We start from the raw sequence: 12,515 nt of genomic DNA on the forward strand, positions 1-12,515 counted from the left end.
AAGATGGAGAAGAAGATGGGGGGTAGCACCAAGAGGAGAGGAGGGAATAAGATGTGTTCTAGGTTTAATTCTAGGAGGCTTTATATAGGCACAAAAAGATAAAATTAAATAGTTTAAAATAAACTCTACTACTCTTATCTTATCTCTATCCTAATCTGATTGAGTTTGATTCAACTTGAAGCTTATCTTATCCTTGCTTAGGTGGCAAAATCTGCTGAGGTGGTGCTTTCTGAAACTTCCCATCACCTTGGGCTACAGGTTTGGCCAAGATTGTAACATTTCAGTCCAAGAATTCTTCAATACAGTCTCTTTTCGTTCCTTTTCCCAACTTCCGCTCAAAAAACCTGTCCAACATTAAATTTCAAATAAAAATGAATATTTATACTAAAATCATAGCAAAATTATGGAATTAAATAAGGAAAAAGTTGTGAGTTTTGCAACTCATTAGGAACCCAGGATCAACATGTGATAAAAAAATCCCATCACACAACTTGACAAAAAATAAGACAAAAATATTTTCCAGAAGGTTGCACTACTACACCCCTAACCTTTGAATGTGATTAGAAACATAGATAATGAAGTGAAGGTTGCTCTACCATACCCCTAACCAACCAATGTGATTAGAAATATAGATTATGGTGCAACTCCAGTTTTGAGAATGCCACAATAAATTCTTGATAAGTTAACTAAGTATGGAGGAGATCCATATTAGAATGCTACAAGGTTAAACCTTGATAAGTTGCTAAAAAAATCATCTTTATTCATTGGCTAATTGTAGATACCACCTTAGGGATGTTTTTATAGCTTTCAAACCCTAATTCTATTGTAGAAAGGTATAATTACAATAAATGAAGGGTATTTAGTCAAATAGTCAAACCTAAATTACATTAAAGATTATTTTCCTAAATTATCTTAGAGAAATCTACTTCCTAAATAGGCTGCACGAATTTGGCTTCTAATATAAGCCGAATTAATTTAAAATAAATCCCACAAAATACTAAAAAACCAAAATAATAAAACTGGCCTAAATGCAATTTGGCTATACATGCATTACGCATTCTGAAATTGTGTTATGCGTTCACATAAGTTGAAAAGAGTGTGACTTATTTCCTTATTCTCCCATACTTTTCAAATATAGTTCTCATCTCGTAAGTTTTGAATTAAGTTATGGTAACTTAATTTGTCATGATTTGGAATTTTTCATTTTAAATTTTTGAAGTATCGTATTATTTCCTTACTCATATCACTTTATCATTCTTTGAGATCTAAATGGACCAGAGAATGACATAGGCTAGTGGAATCTAAAATTTAACTTGATATTTTTCTTGAGCCAAAAGCCCCTATTCAAGCAAAAGTAAGGGCACTAACTTTGGGAGGCAAAGAGAACTCCAAACTATTTGCAGTGCAGGAATATACGAGAGATTGTTTCTTCAACTGAGCCACATTTTGGACACAAACTTTGGGATAGTGGAACAATATCCAATTTATAGAGTTAACTTTTTGTGCATAATCTATTTTGATTTATTAGCCACAATAAAGTTTCCACCTTGAGAGGCATAAGCCCAAGCCAAACAAAGGGCATAGCATTACTCATTTCACACCCACTTGTATAACTATTTAATACTATTGGTGATGAAGTCAAACTGTAAGCTTTGGCATGTTTTTAGAGGGACAAGAAACACATAAAGGAAACGTTATTAATAAAGAGTTTGTTCTCGTTTGGTTCCCAAATAAGATAATCTTCTTTGAGATTGTAAAGATTTACAGTATTAACGATTGAGAGCCTCTATACCAGCTTGTAAAGATTTATAGCATTAACGATTGAAAGCCTCTACACTAGCTTGTAAACATTTATAGCATTAACGATTGAGAGCCTCTGCGCTAGCTGGTGTAGTTCCCATTCAAATAGATTTCTCCTCTAAAAAGTACTTCATCCTCCCAGCAATCCAATTCACAAATGTTAGCATTTTAATATGTTGAAAATTTGAAGAGTCTAGAAAAAGAAAGTCTATAAAAAGAAGATTTGAGAGGAGAATCTCTTATCCATTTGTCATGCTAGAATTTAATTCTTTCACAGTTTCTAATAGCACGTCTTAAAAGCTCAAGAATAAAGAACGAAGAGCCAACTAATCTTTGAATATCTTGCTAGATAGGAGACATGTTGCTTCCTAATGCTAGAGATATAGCACATTTAGAATGAAAAGAATATTTAGATTGCAAGATTTGAGCCCAAGACCAAGTCTTTCTGTTGTTCAAACCTCCACAAGGGTTGGTTCTAAAGGGAAATGTCTTTAATGTCAACTCAACCATTCTTTTTTGACAGAAGCAAAATATCCCATTTTATAAGATGAAATTTATTTGAAGAAGCTCCTCCTTACCATGGAAAGATCTCATAAGGGACTCTTTTGTCACTGCCACATACTTTGGAATTTCTAAGAGGTAATATATGTGGAGATTGAAATACACGATTTTATGAGTGATAGCCTGCCAGGGAAAGACAGAATCTTTCCTTTCTGAAAAGCCAAATTGGATTCAAATTTTTGAATTACTAGTCTCCAAATATATATCCTCCGATAATTAGCACCAAGAGGAAAGCCTGGATATTTTGTAGGCAGTGTATCTACTTCGCATTAATAAAATTTAACAACAAAACTTATAAAATTAATCACTAACATTAACACCAATACTATGATTTTTATGAAAATTCACTGATAGCCTAGATAAAAAGTAGAAGCATTGAAGGATTCTAGAGAGATTGCTATGACATTCTCCATCTTAGGTGTAATGAAAAAAAGAGCATTGATGTGATGAATTTTTATATTTATTTTTAGCACTTATAAATATAATTTTATAGTAATTTTCTATGATTTTGTGTCAATTTTTTATATTTAGTCTCTCTGTGAATGCCTCAAACTCCTTTTGTTGGGCCAATTTAGAAAAAATGTGAATATTTAACTGTTTATAGGTTTGAAGAATCCATATTTTCTACTTAAATAACTTATAGTGCTTAGGCGGTCGAGAGAGTTAAGTAGCTCTCTTGATTTCATATTATGATCCAATTAAATTTGGTCAATCCTCTTCACTTGTTGAAAATTTAAGATTTTTCTTTTTACTCCTCTCAAGTATACATTGCTCGTTCTTAATAAGAAAGACTTGCAATTTAAGAAGCGGGAGGCTAAGGAAAGCATACGTTCATATGAGGATATTAATTATGTATAGAAATGGATGAAAAAATATTAAGTGCACTCATTCCTAGTTGAAAAGCTAGTGCTCAAATGAGCTCGTACTTTCCTTAGCCTCTCTCATTCAAGAATATTTGAAGTATTTTAAAATTCTAATTCTAGTGGTAAATAAATTAAGGAAGATTTATAATTTAGTCCCTGGGTATTGCCATTATTAACAAGTCAGTCCCTGTATTTTTAGAAACCTATTAAAACATCCTTATATTTTCTTTACGTCAATGAAATAGTCATTCCGTCCTCTTTTCTATTAAAATTAGATAAAAGAGGAGAGAAAAAATTTTTAAAATCCAATTTTACCCTCAAATAAAACCCTTTATTTAGTCCCTGGATATTGTTATCATTAACAAGTTAGTCCTTACATTTTTAAAAATCTATTAAAATGTTTTTATTTTTTTTTATATCTATTAAAACGTCCTTATCGTTTTTTTCCGTTAATGAAATAGTCCTATCTTTTCTCATATCTATTAAAACGACCTTATCGTTTCTTTTTGTCAACGAAATAGTCCCTATCTTTTCTTTCCTCCTCCTCCTCCTCCTCCTCCTCCTCCGAAAAAGAAGAAGAAGAAGAAGAAGGAGAAGAAGAAGAAGAAGGAGAAGAGAAAGAAGAAAAAGAAGAAAAAAAAGAAGAAGAAGAAGAAGAAGAAGAAGAAGGAGAAGAAGGAGAAGAGAAAGAAGAAAAAGAAAAAAAAGAAGCAAAAGAAGAAGAAGAAGAAGAAGGAGAAGAAGCAGCAGAAGAAGCAGAAGAAGAAGAAGCAGAAGCAGAAGTAGAAGAAGAAGAAGAAGAAGAAGCAGAGAAGGAGGTAAATAATGGGGGGTAATTTAGTTTTTTACTATATTTTTAACGGCAAAAATAGACGAAATGACTATTTCGTTAACGGAAAGAAAACATAAGGACGTTTTAATAGGTTTCTAAAAATACAGGATTGTCTTGTTAATAATGGCAATACACAGAGACTAAATTGTAAATTTTCCATAAATTAATTCCAATAAAGAAAAAATTCTTGGTCAAACAGTTAAGCCTTTATCAATAAGGATTATAATAAAGATCATTTCCTAGATGGACTAGGATAACTTCTTTGTAAATGAGATGAACGAATTGAACTTCTAAAATGGGCCTAATTAATTTAAAATATCAAAGTAACAAAATGATATTAGTACAATTTGACCATACATGCATTACGCGAGTTAAACTTATATTGCACCTCGACATATGTTGAAGAGAGTTTTACTTGTTTTCTTATTATTCTATACTTTCTAAATATAATTCTTATCTCGTAAGTTTTAAATTAATTGATGGTAACTTAATTTCTCATTATCCGAAAGTCGAATCTAAATTTTAGTACTTGCATTCTTGAAGAATGAATGAGCTCTCTTATGATTTAAATTGTTAAAAAGTATCATCCCTTTGTGCACGCATATGGGTAATAGTGCAATGAGCGTATAAGCATCATAATCCAAGTACATTAAATAGAGAAACAAAATTAAAATATATTATATATTTAGCATTTGGATACTAGTAGAGAAGGAGATGAGAATAGAGGTTGCTATATGGTATAATGCCTATAAGATTTAAGAAAAGGCAGATTAATTAGCAAGCTAGAAGAGTTGCATTCTATCTGTATATATGTTTTCTAAATCAATTCCAAAGTCTTTGAGGGAAAAATTTAGGATTGTGATGGAGCTCTGTCTGGACCCCAACCACATGGGTATACACTTGATCTGTGTAATAAAACATAAAATTGGCACGCTTATTAGTGAAACATTTGAACAAGTTTACGATGTCTACGATACATTTTGTACTCCACTGTTAGTTTTAAGGGAAGAAGTCATGAGCTTCTAACTTATCATGGCCACGCAGACCTTATCTTTTATTGGAAAACATATAGATCAGCCATCAACAACATTACCACATGTCTCACAAGTATTTATGGCATTATGAAATTGATGAGTTAGAAGGAATGTTAGCCCTTGGACAGTTTCAGAGGAAATTATTGATATACAGCAGTATTCTATTAAGGTCCAAAAGTTCCTCTCTTAAGTGACTTGTGTCTCCAAAATAGTAAATGTCTCACCACTTAGTTTCTCACTAGAAATAGTTTGTTCCTCATCTTTAGTATTATTAGATCATCTTGTACATGAACAAAGTCAGGAAGAGATTTGAATCTCTCCCATCACATGTTTGGACATGATTTAGACAAAAATTTCTGTTTTGGTCCTTCTTTAGTATTGAAAAAGGTTGAATTTTAGTGTACTCAACAAGATAAGTCAAAAGAAGAGGAAACTAGAAACAAACATTCTCCATTTTTGAGCTATTGACAGTATCAGTTAATCTACACACAATTACTAATTTTGAAAAAGGATCAGGGGGAAAGATCGTTGAAAGATCATGAAAAGAATACTTAATATAAACTTCAGTCTAAAGTTCATATCCCTCAGCTTCCTTCCTCTGTGGACAAAATTTCAAGTTCTGCCCACCAAAGAGGAGATAATTTGGGTGTTGCTTCATCAGGTCCCATTGATATGATTTCCTTCAACTTGGCTACGACCTCACACATTGTTGGTCTCTGTTTGGCATCAGGGTGGATGCAACTTTTTATTACTAAAAGCAATTTCTCAATTTCATCCTTTCTGAAATATTTTAGAGTTGGATCTATCATTCCCTCCATGCTTTGCTGCTCTTTCAACAACTTTGTTGTCCAATCTGCGACAAAACCCTTGTCCATTGCATTAAGCATCCTACCAGTTATCATTTCATATAAAATTATCCCAAAACTATAAACATTACTCTCTGGATCTACCGATGGCAGTTCGATAAGATCCGCAAATGTTGATTCTATCTTTTTTGTTGTTACATCATTCCAGTAACTGAAATTTGATATTTTAGCAGCATAGTCTTCGGTCAGATATATAGACGATGATTGCAAGTTTTCATGGACTATGGGTGGCGTTATTTGGTGCATGTACTCGAGGCAATATGCCATGCCCATTGCTATCCGTACTCTCGTTCCCCAATCCAAGTGTTCAGCTTCTTTTACTACAAGAAATCAAGAATTTAATATCATTCAAATTACAAAACTATTTATTTAAATATAATCTTAAAATTCACAAGAACTATGAGGTAAATGTTTTGGGTCTAGCATAGCTGCCATTCAAATCATTTTAGTGGTCTTAATTAAATTTAGTCAGTATGAAGGTACAATGAAGACTACAAGTTAGTTTTATTTATCCTAACATGACACATCATGAGACGACAACCTTCATTAAACTAAACCAAATGGTAAATAACACAATTCTGGGATACAAAAGAGTATACTAAAAGAATAAGAAAAGTTTTATACTTTCTTGGGGATGCATAATGCAACTTCTTGCTAGATACATGCCAAAATGATCTTAAGCATCTTGTTATTTTCTAATGAACGAGCTGAAGGGGTGAACCTCCAAGATGGCATTTTCTTCAGACTAATTAACAATGACATTACTATAAGATGTCATATTAATTCTAAAGATCCTTTAGGATTTATATATTTTCAATTTTTTTCTTAATTTTTTAATTCTTTTTTCCAACTAAGTTTTAAGAAATATTCATAAAAATGAGGATTGAATGAAAAATAAGATACTTACTGTGCAGATGTTCGAAAAGAGTTCCATTTGGAGCATATTCAAAAACCATCATTCTTGTGAAAGGCTCATTTTCTTCACAATATCCAATGAGGTTGACAAAATTTTTGTGGTTCATTTTTGATAACGTGTCTATCTGAAGCATGAAAAAAAAAGTGGCATTTAGGAACTCGAACACATAAAATTTTAGAGAATTTCAATTCAAATACCTTCTTTTTGAATTGAGCTTCTAAATATTTTGACCACTCTTTAATGGATTTGACAGTAAAAGATGTCACAGCTATTTCAACTCCACTTGATAAGGTCCCTTTATACACCGTGCCATTCAAAAAGTAGCCAATTATATTGCTAAAATCTTCACAAGCTGCTTCAAGTTCCAATCGCTTCAATTTTGGGACACCTGAAAGTGACAACAGAAAATACATGCACATAAACATGCAGAGTTACACCAAGGTAAAATGTATAATTAAGCAGAATTAAAGAATAAGATGATGAAGTATATTATTCTTATGAGCACAAGAACGACCTGTTACAAAAGCTTTCTGCAGCTGGCCACTTAACCCTGTGGCCCAAGGTTTGACGGTGACCACCTTATTGCTTCTAAAGAAGATGGCACCAGCAGCTGAAACCAAAAGCAACAATGAGCCCCCAACAACACTAGCGATTAGAACTATTTCATGCTTTGAGTTGAAATCGTCATCTACTCCTTGACTGAGACTTGAAGAAGGGGCCACTGGAAACGCATGGTATTCTGAGGGTGCAAACATTACAAAAGAAGAATGTGCAGGAGTGGGTGAAACCTTAGTCGGGGATTCTATGTATGATGGCGATTCTGTTGGAGAGGGTGAAGGTTGTGATGGGAGACTTGAAGGGGATTCCGATGGAGCAAATGATGGAGATTCTAAAGGATGTGTGGGGGGAAATGACAATGATGAAAATGATGGAGGATTAGAGGGTAAGAATGATGATGGTGGAGAACCTGATGGTGGAAACGATGGGGGCAATATAGACAAAAAAGGTGATGATTCAGAACTACTGTGATGTACTTTATGATTTTTGGCTATGGATGGATTTGTTGCATCAATCACCTGCAACAGCAACTTGCGAGCTATTTCTTTACAGTGAGCTAGGTTCCTGACAAAGGTAAGAAAACTAGTCATAAAGCTCATCTAGATAACAACATTTCAAATGAGCTTACAAAAATTAATTTAAGATTCAGACTGGAAAGCCTTTCATCTTGTTTATGTAAATGAAACACAAAATAGAAAAAGAATTTTCTTTATATACGTCTTTCACATTTGCAATGCAACCTATTTTTACATTTGCAAATGTGGAGTTCTTCCTTTAAGGTTTGTAGATGACAGATAAAAAAATCAAGATTAACTAGGCAAACTAGTAAGAAGAATCTTATAGTAATAGCACTTTGCTTACCAAGTTAAGCCTCTGTTGCTACATGAAGCACTTAATTGGTTTTTATCTGCCTGAATTTCAGAAAGCTTCTCAAGTTCATCTACTTCATGGGAAATGCTGCCAATGAACTTGTTATTATCAAGTAAGCTGGAAAATAAAAAATAAAAAAGAATGACTTAGAAAAAGCATCCATGTTTTAAAAGAAAAAGAATTAAAAGGTCCAGAGAGGGAAAGGAAAATCTTACAAGGTAGTCAATGACAGATCATTGGCAAGTTCAGATGGAAATGGTCCACTAAAGTTGTTATATCCCAAGTCCAATAATTTTAGATCCTCCAATTCTCCAATCTCCTTAGGGATATTTCCAAAGAATGAATTGTTGCGTAAAATACTATTAAGAAAAATGCATGAGATAAGTCACATGGATGAAAAAGTTCTTCAGCAACAAAATCCTTTTTGCTTACATAGATTTTAAATAAGCCAGCTTCCCAAGTTCAGGTGCCAGTGTTCCTTCAAGACACAGATCTTTCAAATGCCTTCAAGTTGAACAGTTCTGACTTTAGGCAAAAAAATAACAAAACAAACCAAACCAAAGTTCTGATAAACCACATAATCAGATTGAGGAATATGATCCACAAGCATAGTAAAAGATAGCACGAAGAAACAATGATAATAGAAATATAATTTACAATAATAAAACTCAAAAGTAGTAAGGAAAGAAAAAAGCAAGAATCTAACTATTTAGCCAATTTATTTCAACAGTCCACCATACAAACATCACATATGCATCACTAAATAGCGGACATATAATCTTACCTAATCTAATCTAATCAAACAAATTGTCAATAAAAATCAGTAAGGTGGCTGGCACTAGTATTTAATTTGTCTCTTCCCATCTACATCTGGGTCCTTGGTTAAAAAATTAAAGTTTAAGCTATATTTATAAAGCCTTTAGTAAATTCTTTTTGGGAGTATCCTATTGTCCAAATTCTACCTTGGAAAGACATTGAGAACTCATCCAAGAGAGAAAGAGAGGGGAAATCTTTAATAAATTGATATTTCCTCAACACATTAGTTTCTTTATTGAATTAAATGGATATCCAACGACTACTCGGTTAGATTATTGAAGCTTTTAAATTAGAAGAAATTAAATAAAGATTTAAAATAGTATAATATACACGACTATCAGGAACTCCACTTCAATTTTATTTATTATTTCTTCAACCAAAATAGCATTAAAACAAGCAAAAAATCCCATTAGATGGATTAAAGAATCAAAAGAGCTAAAGATAAATTGCTTCAAAACTTGCTCAAACTTTTTTCTTATTGAGAAGGGGGGAAAAAAATCAAACATGCAAAAGCAAAACAAGAAGATGCAGAATCCAAATTAAAGAACACTCACAAGCTTACTACTTTCTCATCAGAGCATTCAACCCCAAACCACAAACATGGATCAATATCTCCATCTTCTTTATTCCAATTCGATAAGGCACCAAATGGGTCTCTCTTGACGTTCTCCCGAAATTTCAAGAGTGCCAAACCTACACATCATGATAAAAGTATATAATCACATGTACCCATAATCTTCCTCTCATTTTCTGATAAATGTAAACTAAGTATCTGCACATTAAAAGCTTCTGCATACCTTCTGCATTGAGAGACCAACAAAAGATGACATTTTGATGAAGAAGTAACAATACCATCCAGAGCTTTACCCGACTCAATCTCCACCGTCCATCCATATCCATATACTTGCTCAAAATTATTCCTCTATTATTAATGTCAAGTTCTTACGATAAAGAAAACGGAACATACAGAGAGAGGAATTGTAGGAGTCCTCGCAGGTTCAAGCTCGCTAAATTATAGAAGAAAGCATGTGAGTATTAGTAAGCATTAAATTTCAAAAATCAGAAGCTAGAAAAGAAAATCTGAAACATTCTCGATGAATATCGAAAAAAACGTTTCGGAACGAAGTGGAGCGAGTCTACAGAGATTCAATAATGTTGGATATGGTTTGTCTAGACGTCCATATTGACTATATTGCGCCGCCTCACGTATTTACAGTTACAGAGCGCCGTCCTATAGAATGACACATGCTACTCACATGACTAGTTATGTTTCTTATTAATCTATTATTTTACTAGAAATTAATTATTCATATAACTTAATTATTTGTGCAATTAATAAATTAATTATTAAAAAATAATTAAATTTATCTTTAAATTTTTATTAAAATATTAAATAAAAATTATTTTTTTCAGTTTATTTAATTTTTAATAATAATTTAAAAATAAATATAAATAAAAAGATAAAATCTGAGATTTTTAACGGACAAAACAACCCTTTTCTTTTTCTAATATTGGCTGCTAAAAAAATTTTTTAAAAGGCAAAAATTTATTCAGATTTGATAAAGGGAAAATTCTCGTTCCCACCAATGAAAGTTCGTATTGGGACCACTGGCATTGACAGGACAACTAATAGCAAGATCTCTTGTTCAATTCGTGTTGTGTTTTCTCTTATAATTAGAAATAATGGATCATTTTTATAAAAAAAAATGATTTTGTAGTTTTATTTTTATATTTACGATATAAGTTTTTATTAAATTAATAATAAAATAAGTAAAAAAAGAAAAATAATTAAGATATTTAAAATAAGCATGATAAAAATAATATAAAAAACTTATAATTTGTAAATATTAACACAAAACTAATTTTGAAAAGTAAAAATTATTATGCAGTATTTATATTTTAATAAGCTAATTATTTAATCTTTTTATTTTAATAAGTTATTAAATCTGCGTTTATTTAAAAAAAACTTATATTTGAGATGAAAATACTTTTTCAAAATATTTTTTATGAAAAAATATTTCAATAAAATAATTTATTTTTTACCTTTTAATTTAATTTAAAAAATAAAATAATATAAATAAATTTATACATATTCTTAATAAAATTCCTAAATTCTATTCTATAAGTGACTTTATCTTTTCAAAGAGAATAATTTTTCTTAAAATAATTTAAATTTTTATTTAATTAAAAAAATACTATCTATTTATTAATTTTTTTGAGTAATTTAAACATCAAAAAATATATATAAAAAAAAAGATTATAAATAAGCAGAGTCTAAAATTTTAAATTCTTAGTTTCTGAATTGTTTAGTTTATTTTGCTAACCTTTTTTGTTAGTGTAAGTTAGGTAAACGAGAGAGATTAGTTGTTGATAGGAACTCAATAGTTGATGAATATTAACCTATAGGAGTAGAGAATTATATTATTTAATCAAATTATAGAAATTCAATAGTTGAGTTAGGGAAAAGGTGCTTTATAACGGGATAAAATATTATATTTTTTAAAAAATAAGGAAAATCAATAATTAATTTTATTAAAATATTAAATAATAAATTTTCTCGTGGAAATAATGATTTTTCCAATTGTATCCCTCATAAAAAAAAAAAAAAAGCACAGATTAACTATGACAAGTAAAGGGTAAGATTTTCAACCTAAATAATAAATATAACAATGATGTAACAACCACAAATCATACCTATAAATGAATAACTGATTATATATATATTAAGGAAATATATTTCATTGCTAAAATAATTTGATGGGAATTTTTTAAAGAAAAAAAAAAAGGTTACCATTTAGTTTCCACAGTACCAAAAAAATTACACAAAATCCAGAAATAAATTATAGATTGAGAAAAATCACAGAATTTCAAAATTTTTCCTTTTTACACTCAATGCTTTAGTGCTGTTAAACCTATACAAGTATTAACATTTAGAAACCATAACATAACCATATATTTTATTAGCCAATATTTACTATCTTAAAATAAATTCTAAAATAAATTTAAAATTTTACCTATATTAATCTTTTAATCTGTCCACACGAACTTTTCTCAGCACGATCTATCCTCCATAACTGAAATTCAAAACCTTCAAAATTTTCTTTGATGGCCGAAAATAAAAGACTAGAGGAGATAAGTTACAAATTCTATAATAATTTTTCTCACAAGAAATGGAAGAAGAAGATGTGAATTATTGGTGGAAGAGGACGCCATGCCTCTTTATCTCTTTATATAGATATAATCTCCTCACTACTCTTCTCCCTTTATATAAACTTGGATGGTTGGGTAGTAGTAATCACTAAAGGCTTACAGCATGTATCATATAGGCGTATTAATTTCTTAATATAATTAATTAACTAATCCTTTAATCATAATTAATTAAAATTAAATTTTATTTAT

At 30.8% G+C, this 12,515-nt stretch overlaps 1 protein-coding gene across 4 annotated transcripts; it reads right to left on the bottom strand.

The window, feature by feature from the left end:
• Window positions 1-5,526: 5,526 nt before the first annotated feature.
• LOC110607039 (inactive receptor-like serine/threonine-protein kinase At2g40270) lies at window positions 5,527-12,273 on the bottom strand. 4 transcript variants are annotated; one of them, XM_021746084.2, is made up of 10 exons: window positions 12,131-12,273; window positions 9,914-10,123; window positions 9,671-9,809; window positions 8,733-8,804; window positions 8,516-8,659; window positions 8,292-8,417; window positions 7,387-7,994; window positions 7,070-7,260; window positions 6,864-6,996; window positions 5,527-6,276 (listed from the first exon to the last, which is right to left on the bottom strand). In XM_021746084.2, the coding sequence occupies exons 2-10, from the start codon at window positions 10,014-10,016 to the stop codon at window positions 5,675-5,677; spliced, it is 2,118 nt and encodes a 705-aa protein (XP_021601776.1). In that variant the 5' UTR covers window positions 10,017-10,123; window positions 12,131-12,273; the 3' UTR covers window positions 5,527-5,674. The 4 variants fall into 4 exon arrangements, with proteins under 4 accessions (XP_021601776.1, XP_021601777.1, XP_043809601.1 ...); XM_021746085.2 differs by lacking the exon at window positions 12,131-12,273 and having other exon boundaries at window positions 8,292-8,387; window positions 9,914-10,345; XM_043953666.1 differs by lacking the exon at window positions 12,131-12,273 and having other exon boundaries at window positions 9,914-10,342.
• Between the last annotated feature and the right edge of the window lie 242 nt (window positions 12,274-12,515).

The sequence above is a fragment of the Manihot esculenta genome, chromosome 18, assembly GCF_001659605.2.
Source record: "Manihot esculenta cultivar AM560-2 chromosome 18, M.esculenta_v8, whole genome shotgun sequence".
Taxonomy (NCBI): Eukaryota; Viridiplantae; Streptophyta; class Magnoliopsida; order Malpighiales; family Euphorbiaceae; genus Manihot; species Manihot esculenta.